The sequence below is a fragment of the Coccinella septempunctata genome, chromosome 3 (genome assembly GCF_907165205.1).
Source record: "Coccinella septempunctata chromosome 3, icCocSept1.1, whole genome shotgun sequence".
NCBI classification, from domain to species: domain Eukaryota; kingdom Metazoa; phylum Arthropoda; class Insecta; order Coleoptera; family Coccinellidae; genus Coccinella; species Coccinella septempunctata.
The window spans coordinates 35,480,204-35,500,941 of record NC_058191.1 but is presented as its reverse complement, the minus strand read 5'-3'; the positions used below and the strand labels follow the sequence as shown (position 1 = coordinate 35,500,941).

At 33.5% G+C, this 20,738-nt stretch overlaps 2 protein-coding genes across 3 annotated transcripts; both read right to left on the bottom strand.

The window, feature by feature from the left end:
- Positions 1 to 945: 945 nt before the first annotated feature.
- On the bottom strand, positions 946 to 7,337 carry LOC123309011 (protein FAM151B). Its single transcript, XM_044891852.1, has 4 exons — positions 7,101 to 7,337; positions 2,683 to 2,787; positions 2,380 to 2,627; positions 946 to 1,841 (listed from the first exon to the last, which is right to left on the bottom strand). The coding sequence occupies exons 1-4, from the start codon at positions 7,126 to 7,128 to the stop codon at positions 1,371 to 1,373; spliced, it is 852 nt and encodes a 283-aa protein (XP_044747787.1). The 5' UTR covers positions 7,129 to 7,337; the 3' UTR covers positions 946 to 1,370.
- A 1,887-nt stretch (positions 7,338 to 9,224) lies between these two features.
- On the bottom strand, positions 9,225 to 20,710 carry LOC123308939 (leucine-rich repeat and immunoglobulin-like domain-containing nogo receptor-interacting protein 1). 2 transcript variants are annotated; one of them, XM_044891765.1, is made up of 6 exons: positions 19,565 to 20,710; positions 16,549 to 16,720; positions 14,658 to 14,833; positions 12,792 to 13,167; positions 10,975 to 11,154; positions 9,225 to 10,814 (listed from the first exon to the last, which is right to left on the bottom strand). In XM_044891765.1, exons 3-6 carry the CDS (start codon positions 14,829 to 14,831, stop codon positions 10,558 to 10,560), a joined length of 987 nt encoding a protein of 328 aa, XP_044747700.1. In that variant the 5' UTR covers positions 14,832 to 14,833; positions 16,549 to 16,720; positions 19,565 to 20,710; the 3' UTR covers positions 9,225 to 10,557. The 2 variants fall into 2 exon arrangements, with proteins under 2 accessions (XP_044747700.1, XP_044747699.1); XM_044891764.1 differs by lacking the exon at positions 16,549 to 16,720.
- Between the last annotated feature and the right edge of the window lie 28 nt (positions 20,711 to 20,738).

Here is a 20,738-nt window from a genome sequence, read left to right as displayed (position 1 = left end):
TATAGGGGGGGAGATAATAATTTGTTTAAATATAAATATATAGTTTCATAGGAAGTTCATTTCGAGGTTGATTTATCTGGTGTATAAATAAAAAAACTTATAAAAAATATTTAATTATTAATTACAAGAAATATGCGGATAATGTAATATTAAATTGATTCATATCATATGTTCATTTCGGACCGGATTATTTTCAAAACTAATAATAAATATCAAATCTCATGCTTTAGGGAGTTCCATGTTATTTCTGAAAAAATACTGCGTTTTGCGTTAAGTACTTACCAAGTATGAACAGCATGGGTGGAATAAGCCACCGAGCTTCGTTTTAGGAACCTTTTCCTCATATTATTATTAAAAATTATTTATCTACGTAGAAAAAAATCATATTTATGGTTCAAAGATTGAAAAATATTCCGATATGTCGTGAAAAATAAGCCTCCTACGATGTCATCGCATGCAAATAGTACTTTTTCGGAAATATCTGAATAAACTTTATATTTGCATGTGAGAGCAAGTAATAGATACCAATTTTAATTCATTTGAAAAAATGCCAGCGGTCTAGAAAATTTCATACAATCATTAAACATCACCTCAAAATGATATTTAAGTTTCATTTTACCTCAAAGGAAGTTTTGAAGTTAATAAGACTATGAATTTGATTTTTTCTTTCAACTCGCTATATGTACCAGAGGATAAATTGTAGGATACACGTTGATGAATAATTTTCACCATTCAGACCATTCTAACTCACCCTGCTTCATATGATTTCGCTAAACAAAACAAAAATCAAAAAGAATAGAGAAGGTGGCTAGAAAATGAACGACTATTTCATGATAATAATGACCAAAAAGCATGAGAATTACTATTGCCAGCTATAAATAGATAAGTACTGCACCTCATTTCTTAAAAATAGGATCTTTTATGGTTCTGAGCTTTTTTCCTTACTTACTTGAAAATATTTCATTTCATTACAACGAAATTATAACTACATTTTCACTTAAGTTTATACCTATACAATAACATTTTCAATCTGAAAGATTATTGAACAAATTTTTCCAGAGAATCCACCTATAAAGCTGGTAGGAACCATAGTGATATTAGGGACATTTTGTACAATAGCGATTCTATGTATAATGTGAATCAGTTTATAGCATGAAATATTCAGCCAATTCTTTCAAAGAATTCAATTTCCCTTCATTATTTTGAACTTTTTCTTTTTCAATTTGGGAGTATTATAAAACTTTGGAACCACACGATGTTTCTATTCCAGAGGTACCCCTAGACCTCAAATGAAGCAAGTAATTCATTGGCTATAAAATGATCCTTTCTTATAACAAAGGCAACTCGATGGCGTATCGCTCAACCTTTAACTATAACTTGATATTATTTGTCCCGTTTACTATATTCAATCGACTTCTCAATTTTTGAGGAACATCAACGTAAATCCTTCCTTTTTCCACCTTATCCAGTATCTCGTTCAATTTGCCCACATCGAAACCATCATCTTGTACGCCAGACCAAATGGTGAGAGTATGATTGTTATTTCTGAGTAGAAGAGTCATTTGGTCTTGGGATTCCGCAACAAGACCTGCTCGTACGGCGAATGTGATGGGCTGGTTCACTTCGTTCTGTTTGATAGTGTACAACATCTCTTCTATTTGAGGAAAAGTGTAACCAGAATTGTGGGTGTTGTTGAAGCCAGTTGTCCAGCCCAAAGACAGCATGGCGTTTGGGATCAGTTTGCTCCCTTTTAGAAAACGAGCTGCATCAACTGGCTTAGTGTAAGACGGGGCATTTGGGCCTTCTAGGATGTCTGCATTCAACCAGACAGGATAGTCAGCCTGTAAATGTTCATTCACTTTTATAATGAGAAATTCAATGAAATGAAGTGTTTGCATAGATTCATTAAATGTTCTACTAGATTTGGCGTCGAGAGTACTTTTTTCTGTTCAACCTGTCATAAGGCTTTGGTTTTTGATCAAGTCGTATTGGAATTCAATAAGGATTGACAAAAAATTATATCACTTTTTAATGGTTTCATAAATGACTTGATAGGAATAATAGGACTATTCTGGATTTAGTTTTAGTGTCGTCTGACAGTTGTGATTTAAGTCCGATGGGGATAGAGGCAAATATTTCCATATTTACTAATTCGTACTATTTTGAAAGATTTTTTTGTACATAAGACTCGCTTTCAATAAAAACTCGTTCGCATAAAGGAAGCTATAGTCAGTTCCTAATTGTCACACTGAAGAAGAGTAGGTATATGAGATATGAGTTTGACATGCAAAGCAGTAGACAAGCCTCTTCATCAATACATTGAGTGAGTTTTCTCAAAAAAGTGAGTCAACTGTTGGATCACCTTGCATATTGATCTACCTCAGAAGTGATATTTATGAAAATTTCACTGCGTATAGCAGCTTCGAAGGCATCGATGGACTTGAAATCCAACTTAATGCCCTTTTTGAAGGCATTATCCCTGTTGAAATCATCGACAACGGTTAGGAACTCCATCAGGGAAAGGTCTGAAATCTGTTTGGGTGGATGCGCCATAATGGGTAATTCGTTCTCTTTTCCATCTGTCAACCTGCCCATTACAATGTCAGCTTCCAACATGTCTACATCACCTAGAAAAATGGTTCACTTATCGAATACCACATGTTCATTGTCTTCTCAACTCACCCATGAGAGAACTTTTCAAGAATGCTCTATCATTTACACCATGAGCCCAACTGGTTTTGGCTGGATTTTTTTCCATCTTCAACTGACTTTTCAGACCGACTAAACCTGTGTCAAAATGGTTCAAAAATAAATCTGTTTGTTCAACCGAAGGCTGATAGGATTATTGGAACTTTTTATGCAATTTTCTTTTTTCGAACGCAAGTGAATTAACAAGTTAATTTCACTAAAGATATATTTAGAATCTAATTTATTAGAGATCATAAAGGCGAGCCTACAAACACGGCTAATTCACGTAACGAAAATGAAGGTTGCGATGAAAGGATCAATGTTTGAGGAAATTCTTCAGTAGTAAAAGGTTGAATGAACAGTGGCGTAGGTCGCGCTGTTTACCCTGGAAAATTCGAAATGGGTTTGCTCATTTAGAAATAGAATTTTAACTTTATCATAATACAGGACCCCCTTTTTTATTGTCTGCACTTCGAGTTTACGAATAAAGAACCAGTTGGTCATACTGATATGTATTAACAATTGGTCGCGAATTTAAACATCGCTCTGCAAAATATAATGTACAGGATATTATCATCATTAGATCCAGTTTATTCCGAAGATATTCAGTGTGTGTATGTATAGTCAGTCATCCGGTTCAGTCTTGGAAATTTTGTTTCAAGGATTCGAAAAACTTCTGAATTTGCCTCACTCAGAGAGAGGAATTTTTGTTGCGTAATCTATATCAGATATTGATTATTTGACCATTGAAAAGTGCGAAGGAAAAGAGTGTATATTAAGTGAAAAATTGATTCGGTTGTTTACTTTATTAGCTTTATTAAACTCAGAGCCTTGAAGAGTGTTACACCAAAAAGGATCATATTTGAACATGACTTGTGTGGAATTAAAAATGTATTTTATAACCCCATGATTTGATAGAATTCTATGTAGGGCTAGGCATCCACAAAATGTGCCCCCAGGGAGAGTGGAGATGAGCAAAGTGGGGTGACCTCTCTTGTATAACTCCCTCATATTCTATAGGATTTATATCCGTTGATTGTAGTGGCTACGACAAAAAAAACACTTTTTTCTATAGCAGAAGATCCATTCTTCGATGAGCATTTGCTCGATGAAAATGACGTGTGTAGGTCAATTTAGAGACCGGCAGTAAAATGAATTGCAGGATATTATCAACAAAAGTAACAAAACGCGAATGCCTGCCTCGAATAAAGAAGAGATGCATGATGATTGGCCACCCTAGGCAAAAGCTCCCCAAATCATTGCCCCAATAGTCACATTGTTCCTGACGTTTTGAAACACGTGTTGATTTGTTCGATTCAACATGCGCAAAGATTTAGATATTGTGGTATCGAAAATAAAATAATAATTAATATTTACATTTGGCGCCATATAATAACATCTTCATTATGACACAAATAAATTCATACCTTATCACTATATTCAAACATATTTTCTTTCCTTCACATCCTATTCTTATCCATCCATTAACTTTTGTAATTGAAAGATTAGAAATATCAATCTAAAAATAAAATGCAGGGCAATAAGAATTCCCAAAGACATAATAAATTAATTGGTATATTGGATAGAGGAATTCCTAGTGATGAAAATAAATTTTGAAATTCTTGTTTTCAAACAATCCATTGAGGAAATTTTCGATAATGGAAACAAAAATTTCTAGTTTTAGACGTCATGAAGTTCTTTTCGAAATCAGTTCGGATTTCATGGCAACTCATTTACGAAATAATTCGATTTTGATTTTATCTCAAAAGTTTATGGAATATATTCAAATAGGTGTATAATATCATCATAATATTTAATATTTCGCCTTTCAACTTGATTTACTGGCAATATAAGAACTGTACGTAGGTATAGGTACATAGGCAACGTTAAAATGTGCCATCTTGCTTTCTTGAGAAAGATACTGCTTTCAGTATCTGATGTGGAAATTTAAAACTGGACTATTTTTACCGACTAGACAAATTTTTTGGTAAAACTATGGAACATAGCCATGAAAAGTTATTGTGGAAAAACCGTTTTTCAAAAAAGAATCAAATTCTGCACTTCTGCAGATTCGAAACTATATGGTATTCAAGTATACAGGCTTTCGAATTATATCGTAATATACCTATCGTTCATATTTCGTGTCAAAAAAACTACTAGACAAATTCTTGATATGAAAACTTTTTAAGAAATATTTCTGGCAGATTCTAGAAATAATCCCAAGCTTGCATACCAGTTTCATCCTGTTCGGAAGATACACACAAAATGTTACAGAAGAACCTCAGCATTACGCTCAAATACATTTAAAATTCCATAGACCACTTGACCACGATTAATTTGTTTTAGAATGCATGTTATTCTGAATTTCGGTTTCAAATTTGTCCAAGGCAATTTTGAATAGAATTGCTTGGATTAAAAAACACCATTATGAAAAAATTTTGACCGTTTTCTGGAGAATTATAAGCAAGAAATGGTTAAATCAGTCAGTTCAATTTGTAGGATTCTGTTTTTTTGAAAAATTATTTTTCCTCTCCATATCTATATGTTCAATAGTTTTTCCGACAGCCTATTCGGATAGCTTGTGAATAATAAAATACTATAAAAATTGATGATTCACTTTTCAATTTTATTGACTGAATAAACCACAAAATCCATTGACTCGCTTATTCATCATACAGAAGAAGATAATTCGCCTCATGTTCGGCCTGAGGCCCCGTGAATCTTGTAGGGAAGTATTTAAGAACAACAAATTGTTAACGTTTCCCTGTGTTTACATGTTAAATTGTATAATGTTCATTCGCTGTAACCTGGCCGGCTTGACGATGTGCTCGGATTTTCATAATTATAAAACTAGACACCAAAATATCATATGTGTCCCTATACATAAAACATCCAAATACGAGTCGTCGCCAAGACTGGCGGGTATAACTTTGTACAATCATTTACCTAATAGAATCAAATTGTTGGATGATAAACTTTTCAAGAGAGAGGTTAAAAATATTTTGATTGAAAATTGTTTCTATAGCACTGAAGAGTTTTTTCAGTGTCCGCTAAATTGAGCACTGACAATTATTCACGAATTCTTCTGTTACTTGTTTAATTATTTTTTTCATATTATCTTGTAATTGTATTGTTGACATGTCCTATACATCATTGTAATGTCCCAAAGGATGAATAAAGTTATTATTATTATTATTATTATTATAATATGTGAAGCACACTGTACAAAATACTGAAATTTGGAGCGATTACCACTTTGTTCTATGAAAGTTATTCTCTACAGCATTGTAATGAAGAATCGTCAATTTTTTAGTCTTTATCTTTTCCAAAAACACAAAAAAACTGACCGACGGTCATCGAATATGAAGATCGATTTTTTTTCATCGTCTAAAATTGATATAGTCAAGTATGAACAAATATATAAATCTTATAATACACACTGACGAATAATCTCACAATAATTCTTGGATAAGTCCGAACATTGACATAAGTATATCTGAAACTATTGGTTCAATGAATGGATGCACAAATTATCTCAAAATATCTCCCAAGACAATGGGTCTGAATCCGAAGGAAGTTGTTTTATTTTCAAAAATGATAATATTAATTACATACACCAATTTACATTATACATTAAAGTTCAAATCGTTTGACTGAATTCTGCACTGAAATTGAGATAATCTCAAGTGGAATTTGAATGTCCTATACTTATCAGTTCAGGAAGATGGATCGGGCATGAGGAAGGAATATATGTTTGATTTTAGATATTTCATTACCGAATTTGAATAATGTAGAGGCACAGTGGCCAAATTATTCTCACCAATCCCCAAAAAAATTTCTGGCTCTTTGCTTCTTCATTTACAGTTTTTTTTTGCTCAATTTAGAATCGAAAAATATTTTTTTAACATTACTATAAATGAAGGGAATGAATATTTTCAATCCTGCCTCATCGTGAATGGGGAAGTAAGCAGAAAATTAACGTGATTATTAAAAAAAATTATCCACTACGTTTGTGTGCTCTTCGAAGAAGAGTGAATATTAAGAAATACATAGGAATTATTGAAATTAATCTTCATCAATGAGTTTATAGTTAGGCATTCATTTTCGAGCAATGAAAATTTAATTAGGCACATTCATCATCCAAATTTGTTGCGTTATTTTAGTATTTTACTAGCTGATAAGCTTCGAGCAAAACCAATTGTAAACTTCCGTCTTGGAAAAAATATCTTTAAGCTGAAAAATCATCTTTAAGCTTGTGAAGGATTGATGAACGTTATTTCAGGAAATTTGAGAGTTTATTTCTGGTGGAGATTATATCCAGCCGAATATATTTTGAAAATTTTTCGAAAAATATGAGGAAATATACCCCGAATGAAAGGTATCAAATCACCTGTATGGTGACCACAACTCACCCAAAAGCACCCAAAACTTCAGCACCATTTCGCGACGTTCTAAATTCTAATAGCAGGTACCTAATGTTATCGGCGAATATGAATTATGAAATGGCTCTCTATATCTGTGTATAAATGACCTTTTATATCCTTCTTGATGGTCAATTATTCAATACGCTATAGTGATTCTATCTAAAAATACCGGAACTCGATCTTTTTCTAGACCACTTATTCAATTGGTACCAAAATAAAAATAAAAACAATGAAAGTGTTAGGTTGAAGAACCGTAATGCACCAGCTGCGCATCTCAAATCCAAAAACTGGAAGGGGGAACACAGTACAACCCCCCTTTGGTGGGAAATTATCAGTTCTTTTTTGGTTCGTCATTTCGAATGATTAGTTTTGGAATCATGAACGAAAAAAAAAGGAAAACTCTGTCTAAAATATTCACAATTACTGTTTTCAGACAGATTTGAAAAAACGATTAATCAAATCAAATTAGTCCTGTCCAGACTTTTCTAGGAAACTACTCAAAGCAACTGGACAAAATAATAACAGAGTCTGTTTTATCTGGATTCCTGGTCACTTGGAATTCAAGGGAAATTAAGAGGCTAACACACTGTCCTGGGAAGGCACACAACACACAAACTTCTTTCATTGGCCAGTAGAAAACAAAAACTGAAAGAGTATTGCTCTGGATGAGGAATCTTCTGGGGTAGGAACAATCCAAAAAGTTCCTCGGTATCTTTAACACTGCAAGATTTAGGTAAAAGTACCTGGATCCACAACCTCCTAAAGTACTAGGGATGACTGCGGTGGATCTTAGCAAGTAGGTTTAATACTCAATTACTATGGGGAAGAAATACCTTGCCAATGCAAGCATTTCATTGAGCGATACTGGAGTTTCCATGCAGATACTGGAGTTCATAAGAACATTGGAAGGCTGCAGTGATACGCAACCCCCCTTAAAAGTTACATCTACAACTGGATAAAATATTCTTTCGAAATCGGAGGTAAAAAAATTTCAAGGTTATTGTCGAAAGGAATTGCCTATGTACTTATGTCTAGAGACTGGAGCCTCTACCCTTGAAAAACTAAGACCTAAAAAAGGCATTAATCTTATTGGCAGACAACTATAAGGTGAACTCGATCGATTTTTCCTTTCTTAGGTCATATGGTGAGTTCATGCAGAGTGCCTAAGAGCTATGACCTCAGAAAAGAACAAATCAAACGACGATCACATGAACGCCATCTGTCAAAATGAGATTGTTGATGTTAGGTCTTAGTCACAGAACGCTAATATAAAGTTCTCTATATAGTTTTTAGAAACTCTGTGTTCCTATAATTGAATTTGACCACGAATCAATGGACAAACCCAATCCTTTGGGACCATTTTCCTACACTTGATTGACGTAATTTAATATTTAACAAAACAAAAACTGACTTTTCGTGAACACATTGGAAAAAGCTTCTTTTTCAATGCCGGCAATTTTAACGAAACTTTCAATCTATTAGTTAGGTAAGTGTTATATGTTTCAAATTTTCGTCGGATTTCTACATGAGTCAGTGAATCGCCTTACAGCACCTAAACCCTTACGCCGCCACTGCCATTTTCAGCTCATAATTCTAATATTAGATATATAGGCATTTGGTCAAAGTTATTATATTAAAAATTCTCGTTTCTAAAACTATGATTCCTGTTAAATCTTTCTGTCACGTAGAATGAGAATAAGTGGTAAGTGGTAAGCCATTTATCGATATCTACATAGAAACTATTCATATTTTTTCTTTTATTACTGTAAAATTTCAGAGAATACGGTACTTCATTTGGTTCATCAATTAGTTCAACAATTCTAATGTTTGCTCGAATAATTTCCATAACTTTGTAGTATTCAATTTCAAAGATTGTAAGATTGTAAACACCAATTTATCTGATAAAGAAACATAGTTCTTCAATTTATTCTCTTTCAGCTATGATAACAACGTGGGTGGTAAAATAATTCATGTTAGTGAAAATCATATTTCACTTCTGTTTTTAGTTCAATTATGAATTTTTATCAATTATGGGCCAAATCATTTCGATCATTCACTTTTATATATTCTCAGTTCCGTTTTGTTGAATTGGGCCAACAAAAAACCATTGACAATTATGAAATTTATTTTAATTCGATTTCGTTACATATAAAAATATAAATTACAACTATCTATCTATTTATCAACAAAATAAATACATATTATAAAAATTCGATCTGATTAATTCAGGTATCATGTTAAAAAAAAAGGTAAAACATGCATGTTCTACGTGATACTACAAAATTTGAATGACGAATAGTAACAGTAAGTTATAAATGGCAAAATAAAAAAATATTCTTAGTATTGATATTAAAATATTTTTCTAGGAAGGAAATTGAACAACCTCAAATAATGCAACAACCTATGAAAAATCATCACTTGCTCGTAAATATCTCTTTGATGAATAACATTTTGGCAAGATTTTTCATTCTTTTCTGATCGGAAAACATAAAAGTTTTGAAGTGAAATATCCATTACGTTCTTTTTCGAAAATCGTCAATTTATAGGATCAAATTCCTATTTAAAATAGGACAATATTGACTTATATATAAAGAGCATAAACATAGAAGAAATAAAATCCTTATATCACTAGCCTTATTTCAGTCATCATTCATATTAATACGTTGCCAAAAGAACTTCTTCGTGAAATCTGTGATACTTGTATCATTGCAATTATAATTATCTAATACTACTCAAATCAGTTAACGACTATTTACAGAATGATTAAGCTATCAATGAAAATTGAATGGTGAAACATATTGATAATTTTTCACTTCAATTTTATTCCCATAAATATCATTAAGAGTAAAGTGCGAAAACTCTAGACACTTCTCGTTCACATTTAAAACATACAATTCTTCTAGTAAAAAAGTACTGATGTGAAAATTCGAAATGAAGCTAACTAATATTATGTGGCTTTTAAATATAACAATTATTTAGCTACGAAAACCAGTAATGTAATTGCACAACTATGATCAAATATAAGAATTTCAGAAAAAAATCTTAAACGAGAAATGGAAAGGGTTTCAATTGAAGAAAAAAATATATAGCTGTCATAGGGCATAGTTACATGAAATTAATCACTTAAGAGATCCTATAATATTTAAAGGAAGGTAAGTCGGGTAAGTGCTAGGGACAAATGAGGATTTTTGTCACTTGGAAGCAATAAATAGTATTGAAGGTACTTGAAACAGCCTCACATGTCGATAAACATTATTTCTAGTTGGAAATAGAGGTCTCATCTATTGTAAACTTAATTTCTAAAGATTCTCATAATTTTAGGAATAAAAAACAAATTTTGATCAAATGCTTCCTAGGAACACGAACTGTTTTCACGTGAAAAAATTGTCTGTCTCTATTTCCCGCATTATTACATTGTTCATAACATCGCCCTAATCGAACTACTTCAACTGTTCTCAATTTTTTTTAATGGCAGCGAGTTCATACTTTCTTCTTCCGCTGGAATTCTGTATGAAGGTTGCTCAAGATACCTCCTTCGCCTTCTGAAATAGCAGAAAATACAGAGAAGGATGACAAGCATCACTGTTGCTAGAGGAAGAAGGACTTTTTTCAGCAAAGATCGCCTTGCGATTTCCCCCAGTAATATTGAGCATTTTTCGTAGTTTTCTTTGTCCGATGAATTGAAAGGAACTTCCTCGCACACTGAAATAAAACATTTTATTTTAATTTTTTTCGGGGACAGGGCATTCAATAATTGCTGACGACTCAAATCTGCTTCTTAGGAAGCAGATTTACTTAGGTAAACCCAAAAATAATAATTCATTTCTTCTTTTATACTGAGTGACCGATTATATATACTCACAGTTATCTTTCAACTGGCAATCGAATGGAGGGTCTTTGAAGCCTTTAGATATTAACCATCTGTTAGTATTCCAACATTCACACGGTTTCGTCAAACTCAAGCTCACATTTTCTGTGATCAAATGCCTTAATCCACACAAACCAGAAAAGTGTTTAACACCGAGCTCGAAGAGATTATTGCCTGAAAAATTGCAGAGTACAATTTAATTTCTATATTTTTGTTTCTTGTCTCACTGAATTCAAAACTTATGCCGTAATGCAACATCCAACACAGCGCAACCCTCCTAGTGTGGACTACATATAGTACTGTAATGAATCCCAGTTTTCTGAGGAAAATTGGAGTTCATTTTAGTGCATTCCTTTCATTTCATATTTCCGCCTTTGAAAATATTTAATTCTCAAATATTCAGTACATTCATTCCGATAGGCAGAGTAAATGTAAAAAACCGTTTATCTGTGTTTAACGTTGTTTTTCTTGCATGCCGTTGAAGATTTCGACGTTTTTCTGATGTTGATATGCGATAAACCAGAGCTGACGACGTTTTTCATTCTTGTCGCATTCTGGAATTTTCAGATTTTTAGCGTGTGGGTGGATTTGCCTATAAAAGCAGATTTTCCCCCGCGATGGTCACTTTTGACTTTTGATTCTCTGTTACTTCAGTCGCTTTTACTTTTTCTGCTCTTTTACTTCAGTTAGTTTACGCTCCGTACTTTCTGCGATTAGACGTTAATTGTGTGCCCGACAAGCCGTTCAACAATTTTAAGAATAATTTTGTGTTGCTAGTATCAGTGCTACTAGGAATTAATTTTTAGTTTTTCGTTTCTTTTCCGCGAGTGCCTGAAATAAAGGAGGTAGGTCCCCGTCTTTAACGTTCAGTTTCTTAATTAGACCTACACCGGTTACTTCTTTGACACTGCTGTACTGTATCGCTTTCTGTTATATTTTATCGTACTTTACCCTGTTTCGCGAGTCTGACTTTTCCCTTCGCTATCAGTCATGGCGCGTAAGCCCTTGGGGTACTGAAGGGAAAGTCCCGTCAACCCCCCTGTCCGCGTTCAGCGTCATAAGTGTTGAATCCGAAATCTCTTCTTTTCTATCAGTCATGACGCGTAAGCCCTTGGGGTAGAGAATAAGAGATACCGCTCGTCGTCAGTGAAATCCCGTAGTTGCGCTAAAAATAGACCTTTTCTTCGCTATCAGTCATGGAGCGTTATAGCCCTTGGGGTAGCGAATAAAAGTCTCGAATAGATCCGCCCTGGTTGTGTTTCTTTTCATTGGAGAAATACAATTAATTACATCCTGATACCGTATTCATTTCGTCAGTTCTGGTTGGCGCATTTTATTGAACAACTTTTGATTTTTCACTGCACCCGGTATAAACTTTATAAAGTGCTCGTGACCGGATAGAATTTCCCGAATGTATGTTTGCTGAGAGATTCGCTCATATTTCATACCTACACATATCTCCCTTGTACATATAATCAGTTTCCGAAGGTGTGAATAAGCAAGTACATAATTTGATTTTGACTACTTCGTTATCGATACCACCCACCCTAGATAACAGCGAACGTCTCCGACTAGCAGGTACTCTGGTAGGTTTGCTATTCTTCCTAGTGAAAAGAATAGCTGGCGCTCGAGATAAGTATTCTCCGAGGTAACCACGTTACAGTACAGTTGGTGATACACTGATAAAAAATCGACATTCATAGTGCGTTCCAGACAAGTAATTTGCTTGTTGCATGTTGCTTTGCGACTTTATGGCCTTGAAAAACCACATAACTATTTTCTTCATCAACCTTTCTCAGCCTGAAACATACCAGAAACATTGTACTTGACCAAAGTTGGCAGCAATCCCATTTCTGGCAAACGTTCTATTTCCGAATAACTAATATCCAGGTGTACCAAAGGACAAGTTATGGGTTTGGTGGTCTCAAGAACTTCCACGATATTGCTGTTCATCTGCTGGCTCAAGTAGAGGGTCTGGAGGGATGGAAGCCTGAAGATATTAGGTGGAATTTTGACGTGAGAAGCGCCAGATATGTCCAAACCGGTTAGATCATCCAGTCCATCGAATGTGTCCTCTTCGAGTTTTGCCAACGCGTTGTCTTGTAGATATAGAGCCTTTAGGTTGCGATACCTTTCCAGATCAGCGAAACGCAACTTCCTTATTCTGTTCATGGCAAGATCGATAACCTGCAAAGTTATGCCTGTTTCATATATTCGGATAAATTGCTGTCAAGAGTATTTTTTTTATAAACTGAGTGTTTCTGGGTTGATGCGAGTGATTTTAAGGGGGTATATTTTTAAATTAATTCAAGAGGGGCTGTTTTATACGTAGTGACTCTTTGACTTGTACATATATTTCAACAGAAGATTCCTGAGGTCTAAATAAACAGTTTTTGGTTCAACCATTTCTTCAAAATTCTGCTCGGTTGAAAAGATATAAAAAAATGTAATTTTGAGTTATAGGTACAGGGTGACAATTTGAAAACTTGCCAGTCCAATTATGTCAAGACAAGGATGATTTCAGAAAAATTCTGGGACAGGTCAATTTCTATTCATAGGGGGACATATTTTGAGCAGAATTGTAAGCCGATATCTCCTCAACCCTAGGTGTAGGAGCTATCACCCCTTTCAATTGAGGTAAATCTCACCCCCTACCCCCTTTCAAGAATTTAGGGGTGATAGCCCCTACACCTAGGATTGAGGAGATTTCGGCTTACAATTTTGCTCAAAATATGTCCCCCTCCTTTTAAAATTTGACCTGTTTTGGCTTTTTCTTTGGAAACATCCTTGTCGAGACATAAATTGCTCTAGCAAGTTTTTATAATCGCTGAATTGGTGAATTTTCTCCGAAAACAATTCCACCCTTATCTACCAGTCTCCTCGTTATGACTTTTATGCTTTTTATGTTATAAATACCACAAAAGTACCAGAAATTCAAAGAACCCAACTCAAAGTCTGGTGAACGCTCGCTAATGAATATTTGACCATTTTGGAAAATAAGAGTATTCTTTATATTTTCTCGAAGATATACAGGGTGATTCTTTGACTCGTACAAATATTTTAACATTTTTTTCCTATACAATTGTTTCCGATTCGGCCCTGATGAAAAGATACAGCCGTTTTAATTTTTGGTAATGATCTGAGTCACCGCTGGAAAAACAAAAATACCTAAAATAATTAATTTTTTGAATTTCACAGATACTTTTGAAAACCAAATTACTCGAAAACGGCGCAGTATAGGAGAAAATGTGAAGAATAGGTACTCCTATTTTACAAAACTTTCAAATATTCATTAGATAGCGTCCAACTTATTTTCAAGAGTTGGGTTTTTTGAATTTTTGGTATTTTTATGGTACGTAATATGGTCATAATGAGAAAACTGGAAGACGTAGGTGATATCTTGTGTTCGAAAAATATTCATCAAATAAATGAAAAAACATATTCCGAAATTCATAACATTTTTTGTAGTTTTTCAACAGCCTGTATCTGAAAACTCATAATGAAAACTTAAAATGGCTATATCTTCTTATTTATGCCGAATAGGATAAAATGGTAAGGGAAAAAAGTGTTTCTTTTGACCTTTTTGAGTCTTAGTCCCCTGTGTTATTTTCCAATTCCAAGAAAAATCTGGACAATTTGTCCAAATTGTGAAACAATAAAGAATACAATTTAATCACCTCGATATCGGATCTTATGCATTGCGGGAAATATTTGAATTTCCTATCCGAGCAATCTGCAGCTCTCATTCCGTACACTCTGCTAATTTGACATCTCGGTTCGTTCTTGCAATCTGTGCTATTTCCTGTTTCCAAAATGGAAATTAACGCCACCAGGACCACGAAGCTACGCATACCTGAAAAAAAATTACAAGTGAAACATCTCGAATAAGAGGTGAAGTAATTAGAACAATTAATTTGATGCAATTTTTATTTAGCAAAAAATGAATAGGAAATTTGAACATGCGAAAAATCAGTAGCATTACGGTCTTATCAAATATTTTACTAGAATGATTATACTTCTTAATTTCCTCAACAACAATATGTTTTTGAGAAACTGATGGTCAATGTTATCATATTAAAATGGAGGTTTCTCCACAAAAACATTCTAGTTTAGAATTAAAAGTTTCCTCGTATGAAAATGCATTCATTGCATTCCGTTCTCTAGATTGTTTTCTTTCGTATATGTTAAGTGAAGTAGTCACTACCAATTGAATTAATTGGAGTATATTAGACATTATGCGAGAGGTTGAACCCATTTCCTACCAAATTGGAAACATAAAATTATTTTCTTATAGTTGAACACAATACAGATTTTGTTATAGAAAACTCAAACAGTGTGGGGGTTCATTGGATCTTATGGGGTTTTGAATTTGGATGGCTTTGATTACAGACTTGTATTCAAGTTCATTCACACAACACTCATTTTCGAATTTTCCGACCTGTTACGTAAGAACGTAAGTGATACTTATCTTCGTGCCCAAATATATCTTAGTCAATTATCAAATTACTCAATATCAGATAAAACGATAGTATAGTAGATACAGTGGTACATATAGTTTCGACCCTGGATAATCATATAATACTTAATATTCATCCATACAAATATGTGTTTACTATTTAACATAGTCATGTTATCATCATCATTTTTTTTTTTGCATTTCTTCTATAATTCTTCAATCCAACTATAGAGGTGTTCCCACGAAAATGTTGATGATTTATTTTCAAAGAAATATTATTAAATTTCGATAAGAAATCATTGCAGCATAGATGACTAATAACAATATTTATTTACTCAAATGAATTCAACCGTGAATCAACAAACTCAATTTGTTATGAATTTTTTCAAGAAATCAGGTGTTTCATTTTGTATTTCCACCAAATAATAACACCCAAAATTTTCCTCCACTTAATTTCTATCATTGCTTCTGAAGACATGAAACAAGAAGCAAAATTACAAGAATTTGTATTTTGAAACAATTTAGTTACAATACCTATATATCATCAAAGATAAAAGGTTTCACAAAAAAAAAAGAAATCCAGCTTTCAACGAAAAACAACAGATAAAAGTTGAAATTTCACAATTTGCTATGAAAATAATAAAAATTCAAATTTTATCGAACACTTTCTTGATACCTACTACCGAGTGTATATAGGAAATAGAGGCTAGGAAACATTGGATATTCAAATTTTTTTTAGCTCAACTTTCTATCAAGCTGATTAAGCATACATATAATTAACATATCCCATTTAATTTGAATTTAATCGTTGTTTTATTTTTGAAAACGAAAAACTTGATTTTCCAACCAAATAGTTTATAGATAGATTTTTAATTGCCATTTTTTTTATCATTCTCAACGGAAAAAAATCAATAGGTTGAAAAAGACCATTAGAGTTTGGTAAAAACCAGTTTAAGTCGATATTATATATTTCCGAAATTTAAGGAATTCAATACAGAAGAAGACAATTATTCTTGATTGAGGGAAACTTTAATCTTGTAAATTGGGATAACTTTGTGTAGGTAAATACAGGAAAAGTTGCAGAAGTCTTTCTAGTATTGTCCAGTACTCACTGACTCAAACGTTCATGAAACACTGTGCTCTACAATAAATGTTATCACAGCAACATCACCCAAGGAGGATAAATAGGCACTAAATTAAGGCGGCATTTAACTCTATACGTCCACGCCAAATTGCAGTCAATTGATTAATTTTCATTCACTTCGAAAATGATTCACTCTTCAACTGAAAGAGAACATAAAAGATCAAAGATTTTAAACGGGTCACTGACAATGCACAATAAACATATTATTGGTCGAGATAAAAATGGGTTTGGTTCAGAACTTTCAGTTTGATGGTCAGGTGTAGATTTTTGGTAATTTTGCTGAGGCTGATACCAATAATAGGTATATTATTCCTGTCAACATTTATCCTGGGACATACTAGGGTGATATAGAAACAAATCTAAAAGTAAAATAAAAAACAGAAACAAAAGGATCACATCCTGAACAATTAACAAAGCAGCCTCTTTCGGAGTAACAGCCCTTAAAATAGACTTTTCTTTTTGCCTAAGAACCCTTGCTAAATATTAAGGCGATGGACCACTTTTTTCTGAGTCATAATGTCTTTGGAACTAAGTACTAAAAAAATCGCGAGAGACAAGAAAGTTAATGTTTATAAACATTAATTTTCTTGTCTCTTGCGATTTTTTCATGAAACGCAATGTTGTTGAAATAATATAAAAAATGTGATTAAAAAGTAGAATTCCATATGAATCTCGAAATTCGTTCAGTCATTCTTTCAGATTTTTTCCAAAAATCTTCATGAGAAAATGTCAAGAGATAAGAAAATTTTTTCACTTGGATGGGCTTTCTAACGGTTCAACAATTTTCAAGGACTTCAAATACTGGGCTATTGTTTGGAGGTTCCAAAGACATTGTGATCCAGTAAAAAGTGTCTTAAGGGGTCTATCGTTAAAATAGGTAGCACTGTGAGATTTCGCTTATCATGCATAAAATTCCTGTCACCGGATTCTGAGATTAAAAAAAATTCAGGGGTCAAATTATTTTGGGGGCTCTGAAAGAGGGGACCTCCTGGCAAAGATCAAAAATAGGTGTCTCCTATCTCTAGAAACTATAGTTTCTAGAGATAGGAGACACCTATTTTTGATCTAGAAACTATAGTTTCTAGAGATAGGAGACACCTATTTTTGATCTTTGCCTCTAGAAACTATAGTTTCTAGAGATAGGAGACACCTATTTTTGATCTTTGCCTCTAGAAACTATAGTTTCTAGAGATAGGAGACACCTATTTTTGATCTTTGCCAGGAGGTCCCCTCTTTCAGAGCCCCCAAAATAATTTGACCCCTGAATTTTTTTTAATCTCAGAATCCGGTGACAGGAATTTTATGCATGATATGCGAAATCTCACAGTGCTACCTATTTTAACGATAGACCCCTTAAGACCAATGACCAAATCTAGTATTTTGTTGTACTTTTTCCAAACTGAACTTAAGGGCGAGGTCTAGGAATAATAAATTTATTACAAGCTCTAAATTACTGTTGCCGTTAATCAGGCAGGTTCAAATCCCTTTCCAAGAATTTGCAGACAACAGCATTAGCATTGAAAATTTGACAACCGCCCAACTGTAAATCATGCCGTTGAAAACACAATAGGTTCTTCCTGATAAGAAACTATTTTCTGAGAACAACGCCTCTTTGAGGTTGTTTATACCTACTTTTACCTCCCTCTTTTCTTGTTGCGAATTTGCCAACAGTTTGCTAGTTGTGAAATTACTTTCAGTCAGTGTAGACTTTGTTTCGCGAAAATTAAGACATGACATTATCACTATCCCATTTGAACTACCCTAGCACTCACATTTTAATGGAGCTTTTTCATGAATTGGAGCATGCACCTTTTCTATTGGATAATGGATGAGGGGTAAGTTGATTATATTTGAGTTATTTTCTGGAATTATAGTTTGGTTATTCTTGTGCACATTTTGAGAGGGCAATTCGTTTCATTATTTATTTGTTGGTTTTATAGTACCCATATCAAGAAAGTTTCACTGTAATGACTGTCGAAATAATAATGGAAAAATTATTATAAATTTATTTTGAAAAAATTCTGGATCATATCAATGAGATACTCTTGATACTCAAAATAGCGGTATATATATACAGGGTATCCGCGCCATGGGGCAACGGTCGATTACTCTAGTTCTATTAACTTTACAAAAAAGAGTTTGAAATAAAACTTTCCTCTTTTTAAGTAGAGCATCTCCTAAAATCATTTAAAACTATACAAAGTGTTTCTTTTCTTCTGCACAGCTATCAATTTCGATATTTTAAATGGAACATCCTATATATTCTTACATTTTTGAATTCCTTGTTAAATTTGAATATAAAAGTTTGATAACACAACTATCTCAGTTTTTAAATTGGTTTCTTTGAAATGACCTAAGTTACTAAACTAACCCGAATGAACAAAACTTTGTTGTTGTCCTGGATTAGGAATCATCTTGCAGAACATAATATGGAACAAAAGTAGCAATCTTCCTTCGATCATATCTCAGAAAAACGGTAAGGGTACCTACCGTTAATAAAAATGTATTACTCAAGATTTTCTCTAGATGCTAGCATTGTTTCGAATCAACGCGAAAAAATCAATTGTAGGTGTATGCGTAGTTATTTTCGTAGTTAGTTTCGGTTAATGGATTCGGGTTTTAAAATATAGATATTCGGTACATCAAATTCTTATCTGAATGTCAAAAAAATGCGCAATAAATTCCTCTTGAAACCCGCCAAATCGACCGGTTTGAGTTTTATGTAGCTACTTAACTTCTCTAAAGTTTTCGTTGATGATCTTTCATTTCGTGCAAAGTTTATGAATAACTCCAAACATTTCATAATATTAGGTATTTATACAATTTTTGTTTCGAGAAAATAAAATGATGGTGATAGTTAATAACTCTTCTACTTAGATTTTCCGGTGAGTGCTAATTGAAATTCTCATTCTCTTTGAAAGCCTATAAGACCCCGATGCTGAAATACTTAAGTACCTGCTTATTACCTCTACCAGGTGACTTACCTAAATCCATTTGCAACATGCTGAACAAATGTTGTTAATTCCCATTTAATCCAATTTCACGGTTGAACAAAAACACCAGTGTTGCACCGATTATTGAAAAACAAAACAAATTTGAAATGTTTGTTTGTTTTTTGGTGGCCGAAGAATGAGTAGAATGCCCCTTCAGGTCATATCATTAACGGTTCGATGATTACCAATACAATAAAGTGGCAATTACAAAGTTCTGAATTCCCCACTCACAATATTAAAAGATCATTTTCTTATCTCATATCTTGGTATCTACTGTATTCCTTTATCTGTAATTATTCCCTTTTCTCTCAAATGCTGATGACTTACTTTTCAGTAATATCTTTTCATTATTATCACTGTGTGACTAGATGGGAAAATATTTGTTTTCGAATTAAATCTTCGAGTGATCGTGGGATTCTTGCTTATGTGCGACTGTAATCAGTGAATGATGAAAAGAAATCATGAAATCGAACTCCCACCACAATGTGTAAAAGAAAAGTAGAAGGATGTTTCGGGAAAACTAAATGTTTTCAAAGTTGGGACTTCTATGTGAAACAGAAAAAATATTTCGATGTTTTTCAAATTTTTCTTATATCCGAAACCGCTTAGGAAGGGTGTATTACAACCCCGGAAAAGGGCCTAACAATATAATTATACAGACTGCCCGGATTGAACAATATATAATAATGATAATATATTGCAAGGGATGATTCTCTAGAGGTCAAAATATGAAGAAACCTTTATTCATATCAACTTAGGTGCTAAAATGCTCCCCACGAGCGCTAGACCCTCTTCAACGTCTAGTTAATTTAGGATAGCTCCGTCAAAATTTGGCGGATTCGATGAAAGTTATACTACATGGCAGTTTTTGGATTAACTGAATTGTCCAGTGATAAAAGAAAAACTGACTGATTCTCTTCATAGTGACGGAGATAATAATGGAAGGTACTTATTGTGTCTTGTTTCATCGAGTTACCTTTCGGAATTTTTGAGAAAAAGCCGGCACACCGGATACGCGCCGCCGTCTTATTCCGATTCGTTTTTTGAGATCTGTGTATTTCAAAACGTTAACAGTGAAAATTCCAGGTAGCATTTTTTTCGTTGTTTAATTATTTCCAAGCTTCATTATTGGAAATAAGCAACCAATATTTTTTTGTATTATTAA